At 41.0% G+C, this 10573-nt stretch overlaps 1 protein-coding gene across 13 annotated transcripts in view; it reads left to right on the forward strand.

The window, feature by feature from the left end:
* The window catches only part of mbnl3 (muscleblind-like splicing regulator 3), a 32975-nt gene extending 22585 nt beyond the window's left edge, over positions 1-10390 (forward strand). For 6 of the 13 annotated variants that reach the window (XM_048232011.1, XM_048232015.1, XM_048232019.1 and 3 more), the window contains 2 exons: positions 1105-1200; positions 4265-10390. In XM_048232011.1, the coding sequence (XP_048087968.1) occupies positions 1105-1200; positions 4265-4404 (236 nt within the window). In that variant the 3' untranslated portion in view covers positions 4405-10390. Of the gene's footprint in view, positions 1-1104; positions 1201-2579; positions 2675-4264 lie in introns of all 13 variants that reach the window. The other 7 variants (XM_048232016.1, XM_048232017.1, XM_048232020.1 and 4 more) reach the window with 3 other exon arrangements.
* Positions 10391-10573: the final 183 nt, after the last annotated feature.

A 10573-nucleotide genomic window follows, 5' to 3' on the forward strand; every position in this document is an offset into this window, starting at 1 on the left:
GATAGAAGAACTAATTTCCTCAATCTAGGCTAGTCTAACTTTCCGCTTTTTCTGTGCGCTCTTGGATTTGATAGAAGCGACGACTAGCGAGTCACAACGCGAAATTGCTGACGTTGATGGGAGGTGTAGTTTTTATGCTGCATTCGCGACGTGATTCTATGGTTTGCACCAGTAATGTTTCTCGATGTTGCGGTGTATTTTGTAGACAAACATTGACATGTTTAGAAGTCATTCGCACCAGTGCGCCTAAATATTTTTTTGCACTCGCACGCAATCATTTTTACTCGCATGTGCGAGTGAAATGGGCGCACTGTAGAGCCCTGCTTTGTGAGTGAACCAGTGAGCCATGTGAAGCCCATTTTTAGAGCTCTCTATGCTAGCTGGCATGCATCAGGTAATGAGAGTTGAGTAAATGTGTGTACCGTGTTGCTTTCTGACTGACGTGCTGTTGTTGAACTCGCCACGCTGTGCATGACACTCCGTAGGAGTTTGTTGTTGGTTCAGCTTGTGATGCCAAATAGTCAAAGATTGACAGGTCCAGGAACAGTACTATTTATTTGCAGAGGAATTAAAACAAACACATTTGATATACACATGCAGTCAGCCACCAGTTACCTTTGCCTTTTTAAATGGCTTTATTTCACTAACCAGACACTGATACCACTGGCACTATGAAAATGAAAACACCAGAGGGTCTCTGTTGGTAAGGTGAGGTGGAGCCTTCACACATCTCTGCAGGCATTTTGTCGGTGTCTGTCTGTGTCCATCTGTCTGTCTGCGTGCTTGGCCAGGCCTTCTTGGCTTTTTTGACTGTGTGTGTGTGTGTGTGTATATGTGTGTGTGTGTGTTTGTGCACACACACACATAAGAGTGACTGTGTATGAGTAGCCCAGCTTGCAGAGGAGGTTGCAGCCAGAGGGGGATTGTTCAGGCTTACCAGTGGGTGGTGTTCATTTTGCCATTAAGACCTGCTTCCTGTCTCCCTCTCTCTCTCTCTCTCTCTCTCTCTCTCTCTCTCTCTCTCTCTCTCTCTCTCTCTCTGCTCCTCTTCCTCCTCCTCCATCCCTGTCTCTCTCTCCCTCTCCCTGCTGAATCTGTCTATAGGGCTATTCAAACCCCCAGAGAGCCGCTGGGAGAGGAGGGATTGGAGCAGTTGCAGGCAGCCCCACAGTCGCCTCCTATCAATGCCCGGACATGCTGGTGAGGGCAGTGTCCAGGTCCCCCCTTCCTGATTCCCCAGCTCACACACACTCCTCTCCTCTCTAGTGTTTGTCTTTAGTGGCTCACAGAGTCCAGGTCTAATATAGCACGTCTGCCCTTACAGAGTCCAGGCTGGGCCACGACATCGCCCAGTTTTAGCACTTGACTTGACTCGACTCCAACGTGCTGCGGTTGGAAGTTTAGCTCCTTCTCCTCTTTCATGGCCAGTGTTCCAGAACCTGACCCTGTTCATTTGGTGTTTTAGCGGGACTTCATTAGCTCAGAGTTTAGTCAGTGAGTCTGTTTGTGTGTGTGTATGTGCGTATGGTTGTGTGTTATATGAGCTGTCGGCTGGTTTTATTTACTGATCAGTTTTGTGTTTGCATTTGCTGTTTATTTGATATCATCCATTTAGTCACATTATTATGTTCTTTTTCAGTGTAACATTTTGCAACTTTTCAATTTTAGGTTCTCTATGCTGAAATATTGTTGTCTCTGACATGCAAGCAGCCACAGAGCTGAAGATTATGAAATTATACTGCACATGTCACTGTCTTAAACAAATATTTGGACCAGTAACTATCAGATGTTTTTATTGGCAAGACTGCAGGACAGTTAATCAAAAAAGTGTAACAAGTGCAGATGAAAGGAATGTTACGTGTTGTGTTGTGTTGTGATGTGTATGATAAGACAATACACTGCAATGCATGCTGTGTCTTACTCTTAGTTTTCTAAACACTGAGAATGTTAGTCTCGTATTAAAGTTCCTGTAGAGTGGAGAGTTGCCACTTCTGCCCCTGGTTGTCATGCCGAAATGTCAGTAAAATGTCAGACGGCCAAAAGATAGTGTAAATGAGAAAATTCCAACTATGAGAAAGTACAGGATTTCAGAGTGCCATGTATTGTGTAGTATTGCGGTCTCCCTCAGAGAGAGGGCTGAGGGGGTCATATTGTTATCGTAGGTGTGACGAGATGCTCAGCTGCTGGTGTTTTTAAGTTGCGCCCTTTGATCTGTCTGCACCACCATACATATGCTCCCTGTATGCTCCATCATTATACAACTCTCAGATATCTGTCTGATTGAATTGTATGATAATATGTTATTCCCATATTTTCTTGCCATTTTAGTTACAGTGCAAGATGTACTTTCTGGTGGAACAAGTTTGTTCTTGTCCAAAGGAAACAGATGATGTAATTTGTCATTGTTTTTAAGTTGACTTGCATGTCATGTTTGTGAGTGAAACTCCCATCTTGGCAATGTCGCTGGATTGTTGCCATGTCTCTCTCCCCTCTTCCTCTGTCATATTTGGTCATGATAATCATAACATTCCTCCTCCCCTGTCCCCTCTCCGTCTCTCGTCTGACTCGCCTGAAAAAAGTTCCCATGATGCACGGTGCCTCCACTTCCACTGTTTCGTCGGCTACGACCCCAATCACCAATGTTCCTTTTGCCGAGTCAGCAGCCTCCAATCAGGTTTGCCCCCTCATTTTGGCCTCTCCTATTATTTTAGCAGTAAGGCCTCAGACCTTGGTCCATAGAGAACACGCATTATTAAAGACGCTTTGAAGTAAAGAAGCCCAGTGTTATCTCCTTAACGCTTATCATCTGTTCTTCAACTCAGGATTCCAGCTTCCTTCAAATGTATTTGTGTTTTAAAGTATTGCCAGGTTTCCTTACTATTGTTTCTGTTGTCTTACTGTTTAACCTACGAGACCTTGGCACAGCCATCCAAATATTTCCTTGGGACTTAGTCTCTAGGAGTCCTGTCTTAGATACCCCTGGGTGAATGGTGCTCTTTTGCTTTTGAAAACACCCTGAGCCCTGCTGGATTTAAGCTCTCTATGGATCACAGATGGGCCTTCTCTCTAGCTCAGCACCTGAGTGTGGCGCTCTGTGTGTGTGTGCATGCTCACGCTTCTGTCATGCTCTCTGCGTTCTCTGCTGGAGGTTTCAGGAGAACGACACTGTGTGCTTGTACCCCTACATCCATGTTGCTCATTTGACCCTTATTCTTTTTGCCCTCTTTCTCTTTCTACTATGCTTTTGGATCTGTTCTTTTTTGCCGCCTGTTTTCTGGTTGTGTTTATAGTGTGTTCATGGCACAGTTGGATGGTTAGGACAAGGTTAATGGTAAGTGATTCTGTACTGTTTGGAAAAGATAGAGGGAAACCAAAAAGTGAAGACTATCAGGAAAGCTAGTACTTAAACAAGTAATCCAGACCCCTATAGAATGGTCTATTGGAATAGGAAATGGGAATTATTTTGAGAATATATTAGCCATTAGGATGTAACTAAATGTTTATTGTGGTGTTTCTTTTGTTATTTTCATTCATTATTGAAGTGTCATAATTTTTGTATTAGACTAATCTATGTATTAGTTGGTTTTGACATAAGCGTTCATTATTGGTCTAAGTTGATTCTGAGCTTAAGTCACACTGCCTGTCTAATGTATATAATATTTTTTCCCAGTGATGTATGTAGAAATGGATTAGGGATGGGCTGATAATGTTGTATTGTCTCTCTTATCCTTTCTCTTCACTAAATTTTAAGTTAGCAAATGACCTCATGTCAGAATGTGATTTGTTGCAGTTGCTGTGCTGCAATCTACTACCTCAGTTCTATTTTCTTGGCTGCATATAACCCTCCCACATCCCAGAGGACAATGAGGGAGTCAGCATTCATTTCCTGCTTTGCTTGCTTTTATGTTCCAATTATTTCCTAAAAGCAAATACCAAATGGTTTGGGTCTGGTGCAAAAATAGGATACCATCTTTTTGACAACAACGTGTATATTTTATGATATTTCAGATAATAGGCCTCTCACAATTTCCTCCTAAAAGCCATTAGAATTACAAAAATTGACAATAATCACCACAAATCAGACTGTCTTAACTTTTTTATTTCATTTGAATACCCCCCACCCCTCCTTTACTCCACTGACATAATGCAGTGTTGTTGCAGTACAGCTATGAAAATGTAGTATATTGAATAAGTTGTGTAATTTTATCTCTGTTTTTGTCTTTCCTTCCCTCTTTTTCTCTCTGTCTATCTTTTCCTCTGGCAGACCCCTCCGAGGTTCTGAGTGCCGACCCGGTTGACCTCCAGTGCATTCCCATGGAAACCTACTTCTGCCCCGTCCCCAAACTCTTTGTGGCCGCCCCCATGACCCTAAGCCCAGTAGGCCTCAACCGAAACTCCAGTTAATATGCCATCAGCCTGTTAGACGCCCTGTGCCCAAGAGCACAGCGCAAAATGGAATGCAGCAAACATGTGCCTAATCTATATGTTCCCCCGATGGGGCCATACATTCACTTCCCCACTCTCCTATCTCTGAAACATTCACATTGTGGATTAAAAAAAAAAAAAAAAAAAAAACATCGACAAAGGTTTTGTGAAAAAACTATCACAGGCAATACCTAAGTTTGGGCCCACAACTGTTAAAGGAAGCCAGCCATGTTGATGCAGAGATAACTTTCCCCCGAAGCGAGGCGATGTTGAGGCGGAGCTCCCCAGACCTTACAGCCATACAGACACACAGATGATTGATGGATCTCACAGTGACCCATGAGTGCACACTGGTGAGCGCATTGGAGCCTCCTGCGCAGCCTGAGAGGGCCCAGGAGAAGCGAGCGAGCTTGTGGCACAGTCTCGTGATGGCACAGCACACAGGCCTGACAGGCCGAGAGCAGAAAACAAGATGGATGTGAAGGGACCGTGTGCCTGTGTTCCAAGCTTTTCCATTCTGAGATGAGTCCCTGAGGCCTTTTTGTTTTTGTGGTGTTTTAGGTGATGTTGGCTGTTTTTATTTGGAATTTTTACCTGTTTGTTGTTTTGGTTGCCCAAGATGAAATAATGATCCTGAAAGAGCATTGACATGTTTACATTTCAAAATGGCTGTAGAACACCTCTTCTTTTTGATACTGTTTCTTGGTAATGTTTTGTTTTTAATCATATTTCCATTAGGCTATGATTGTAAGTACTTATTCCAAAACAGCATCCAGGGCAGACAGCCAGGAGGTAGGAAGGCTTCATTTTTGTGAATTTGTTTGTGCCTTTGGGTGATGAGCTCTAAATGAATGGGCTGATATCTTCTGTCTCTCCCTTTTAGTATTGTCATGGATTAACTCAGACCCACAATGCACGTGATGATTGGGAATACAACTGCAGTTGTGTGGGTACAAAAGGATCAGGCTGGAGGGTTTGTCCATGTACTTGTGTAGTTGTAAGCTATAGAAACACAGGACTGCATGTTGTAGCAATTGGCTGCATAGGGTGCATTCCTGTGTGTCGTGACACAAGCCTCCCGGCAAATTGTCATCAATGCTCGTAATGAAGTATTTAATAATGGTTGATCTGAAATGATTGTCTAATACTATGTGGTCTTTTGTGTATGTGCAATTCCAAATTTAATGAAAGAATGTTCTTCGGCAATGAGTTACAGATGATACATCCATAGTTATTGGACAGAACTATAATGTGGCAGACACATTGGAACAGATATGTCTTGGAATGTCGCTCATACCTTTTAACTGCCTTAAGCAGCTAAGTATCAATGTCTAAGTATGTCTTAACTATGTGTAAAATCAGTGTTTCTAGATTCCAGCATTGCAGACTAATTCTGTATGGATTATATTATTCAGGTAGCTGAATATCTCCTCTTGTTTTAAAATATGAATATAGAAATGTGCCCCTTGCATCCCGTCTAAGGGCATAAGGTTGATTGAGCTGCACTGTCCATTTGTCTTTTTCCTCTCGCAGTCTTGAGTGCGTCTGTCCCCTGACTGTATGCAGTGGACGAGCCTTTTTTTCTCGGGGCAGAGCCATCTCTGCCGTGTGCCATGTCCCCTGATGCCCTGGAGAGTCGCAATCTGTTTGTCCCCACCGCTTCGCTCTGGCAGCGCGTAATATGCCATTTTGAGCCCCTGATTGTGTGACCACAAAACAAGAGGTTTGAGCAGAGCTGCCCTTCCTAATTTAAGATAGAATGTACTGTAGAGATTACGCACACCTCTGTGACCAGAAAGGTGGGTTAGATGCCTGGTGTCAGCGTATAGGACAAAAGATCTGCATTCTCCCAGGTGTTTGGTTCCCTGATGCCTGTAATTTTATTGCATTTTAGTTATTAATATCCCAAAAAACAAGCAGTTAACAGTGCAGTTGCCAACAGGAGCGCCATTTTGAACCCGTTCATTTATTAAACTACTTTTAGCTCAGTACTCCTAACACTGCACAAATAAAGCCTAACATTATTGTAAACTAGACACGTTTGGTATAGGATAAGGTGGACAGTCACTCTGAATCACTTGTTGCACTTAGTGTGATGGGATGTTTGGTAAATTTGCCACCTCTGAGTGTCTCATCTCATCTTGTTGAACAGGATCTTAGATGTTGTGAGAGATTGTCAGAATGATATGGGTTTTTGATCACAGTAACACCCTCTTGTTCAGCTTGTGTGAGAGTACTTGCACTCATCTATGGATAGAGGCATTGTTATAGGCCTATCCCCTGTGTTGCTAATAGGCTAGGTGATGTCCAAAACATGGCAGTGTGTGGCTTGTTTCTTGAGAGGTACCGTTAGTTGATTTTAGAATCAGGTTGAATTTGTTATTGTCTATTTGGTGCTTTTGGGGATTTTTTTTAAAGAGCAGTTGGTTTCATTAACATTGGTGTGTCCTTGCTTTCAAGTCACTGGACTCTAAACAGCAGTAGGACATTTTAGGGAGTGAATCAGTGTGCAAGTGAAAGAGATGGACCCAGCATGTGGTTCAAATGGCTTTGCTAACAAAGGTTGACTCCTAGAATGACATCCAGAAAGGGCCTTATCTGCATATTTGAATGTGACATTTAGGACAAATAGAATGTCAGATGAGATTGAGAAAGAAGGCATTTTGTTTGGGGGGGGGTGCTAAAATGGCTGGACACTGCATCTCTGTAAGACCGTGGCCCTGTTGCGCCTGTGAATGCATGTGAATGTGAATTTGCTATGAGCAGCAAATAGGTCCCATGTAATCATTATACCTAGTGTGTTATTGTGAATGGAAGTGGATAGACAACTAGGAATAGAAGAAAGGGGCTTGAGCATATTGTAGCTGATTAGAGGGTAACAAAATCAAAACCACAGAAAGGCAATTTACTGTGTCATGAGTATCTGGTAGATTATGTGTGTCTAAAAATTATTTTGGTAAAATATGTGAAATCTGCATTATATATTATAAGTCTAATATGTTTTCGTCTTTAAAGTAACTGTTCAAAAAGATGTTCAGAAATGTTGTCATTTAAAAACAAATTATCTCATTTCAGTTACTAAAATTCGGAAGCTTATTACTATGTACTTCAAATGCATTTAGTTGGATCTTAATGTCCTGCCAAGCTGTGGGATTCTCCTCTCTCTCCTTCACTGTTCCCACTCGCTTGCCCTCTCTCTCTCTCAGTGAGAATTATGCCTTCTCCAACTGCTGTCCAGCTGGAATTAACAAAATACTTGATTAAAGAAACAAACAAAAAAAAAATAATGTGCCTCGTTGGGGGGGCTTAAAGTTTTAAGTACACTTACCTTTTTAAGAAGTGTGTTACTTGTACAAGATTCAGTAGTTATCTAGAGAATGATTTAGTGTAAATATGAGAGATAGATTTTTTTTCATGTTTTCCCATGTGTTTCTCACAGTGGTATTTTTGTTACATTCTGTCTTAATTATTAGCCAAGAATCAGTCTGTTTTTAGACAATGAATTGTTAGTGAAATTTATGTCATTTTATGTCATTTAAAATCTTCTTTCATCATCATAAAAATTCTCATTGCATGACTGAGATATAACCCAATTCATGAATAGTTTATGTAGACTGTAGTGTAAGAGAATCAGAATTAAGAAATATATCAACATAAATATATACATTTGTATGTATACAATGATAGAGTCATTGTTACTTATGATAGTAAGTTGTTGTTGCTATGGCAACAAAACTACAACATGGCTACCTTTGTATATCTTAATTGTGAATTTTTTCACACATAAACTGAAATAATGTACAACGTTAACTTATTCAGAAAGGAAATGTGTAGTCTGGGATTTAGTGATTGAATATTTTGTAAGTAAAAAAAGGTGAAAACAATATCCAAAGGCCCTCTGGGGAGATCATATGTTATTTGTTTTGGTTTGGGGTTTTCTAATTATTTTATGTTCTGATGGGGTGTTGATCTGTTTTCAAAGTGGGAGTTTTAGTATGCAGCATCTGAGCTTTTGAATTGATGGGTTGGATCGAGGGAAGAGAGACTTGTTTCATTTTATGTCAAAGAGATGGAAATGTTTCCATAATAGTAATCACATAAGTAATCACACTGAGCATATCTCACTATACTTGGCCATTTACTGTGGACAGGACAGCTGTCACTGTCAGTGCCTGTTGTGGTTGTCTGAATGCATATCCCATTGTCAGGTCTCCTTCTCCCCTTTGATCCATCCAGTCTGGGCCCAGCTGTGCTGGGAGCCAGTGGCACTGGCTGTGATGCCGTCAGTGTACGAATGTGTGATATTCACCTTGATTGCACTTATGTACATAAGTCAAAATACTCAGAATTTATTTTGAATATACATAGATATATATAGCAAATTGATATAATTCAACTGACTATATCGGTCGGAATACAGGTAAACAGTGGTCATTTTAATAGGCTGTAAAAGAGATAGATGCTGTTCTGGGTTTTGAGGGATTTGTCTTTTGTTCTGTTTGCTATTGCCCTTTTACTGTTCAAAGCATGGTTTTCTCACTGAAAAAAGGGATGTATGGATACACTTGTATCAAAGAAGCTTTGTAGATTGTCATAGCTTACAACAGAACATTGTGCGCAATGTGCCCTAAACTAAATCTGATTCTGGAGGTGTTTGGAAAAGGGATTGTAAAACTAAACTCTTTCAGACTAGGGGCCACTTGTGTCCAGACATCAGAAACCAAAGAGCCACCTGTTACTGTCTCGCTGTGTTCTCTGAACACGACCCAGTGATAAGTTTTGTTTTTGTGAGTAGGCCTAGTTTTTCTGAAGTTGACAAGGTGAACTAACATATCTGCCATACTGAAGACCTGTAAATCAAGGCCTATGATTGGATTGCTAATCTTGGTCTGCCCCCTGCAGGCTAAAATTGGAACATACAGTATAATAGGTACTTGGGATCAGATGATGCTGTGGGCTCATTGCGACAAACACACAAACAGTGAACTTGAGTTATTGTCTTTTGTACAGGGGGTTGAATTCTTTTTAACATTTTATTTTACATTACTTAATGTTTTATTGTTTTCATGACAACTCTCCACAAAATATAACAGTGGATTTGCCATCGGCTTTCAACCAACCAATTCAATATCAACAACAGTCACACAAGAACTACACATCCAGAAAAAAGGCTCTGCTAGTGCTTAACGTGTACATTTAATGTTTTTCAATTGCTTTGGAAGCCAATAAATTTTGTTGCCATGGCACTTGTCCTAGAATTGGAGGAGGGGCTGAGTCTGTTGGTTGCGATGTGTCAGTGCACCATTGGGTCAAGTAGAAATGGTGCAAGGCCTTTTGGCCTTTTGTTAAATTGCAGACAGAACAGATTTTCAGACAAATTGAAGCACCTGCTTAAATCACTTCCATCACTGTGCTTCATTAATAGACAAAAAAGCATCGCCCCCAGTAGCATGTCCTCTTGTGCCTAAGCTCTGAACAGAGAACACACTCTAAATGAAGAAAGTTGTTACTTTTCTACTCCTGGTAGGGCCCTAAAGAGTAACACCCTAAAGATCCTTTGCAGAGTTTCTGAAGCACCCAGAAACAGTCATTTTAGCTCTGCCGACAAATTCAAATAAATTCTCTTAGAGACATTGCTCAACTGTCCATACAGGTTTTGTCCCTTTAAATGTATTCTTTGGGAATAGCCGTAACTTGCAGTCAAGCTGAACAAAGCTGAGAATGTCCACATTGCCTTTAAGCCATACATAACAGGCTCCCCTCTCCTCCACTTTAGGACACAGTGAAACTGAATGCTTTTACTCTTACTGTTAAATGCTTCTCTTTCTATTTAGCTTGTCGTACTTGTATGTGCTAAACAACTGTGCTTCATGCCAATCTCTTTTGCTATGAATAAGTATCTAGATATATGCATACATTACTTCTGATGTTTTTGTTGGACGTTTTAATAAAGCACTTATGGCAATTTCTCTGTAGCTTGTGTTTATTTCCTCAAGCTCAAGTTGACAGAGCATGTTTATATTTATTTTAGATCAAATTCATGAATGCTCTTCACAAAGGTGAACAACAGTAAAGCAGGTTCAAGAAGAACAATAGAAGGAAGTGGTGTCAGAGTCTGCGTGTGAATGTGACTTGTCTTGGCCCGTCC

Source organism: Alosa alosa, chromosome 21 (assembly GCF_017589495.1).
Source record: "Alosa alosa isolate M-15738 ecotype Scorff River chromosome 21, AALO_Geno_1.1, whole genome shotgun sequence".
Classification (NCBI taxonomy): Eukaryota; Metazoa; Chordata; class Actinopteri; order Clupeiformes; family Clupeidae; genus Alosa; species Alosa alosa.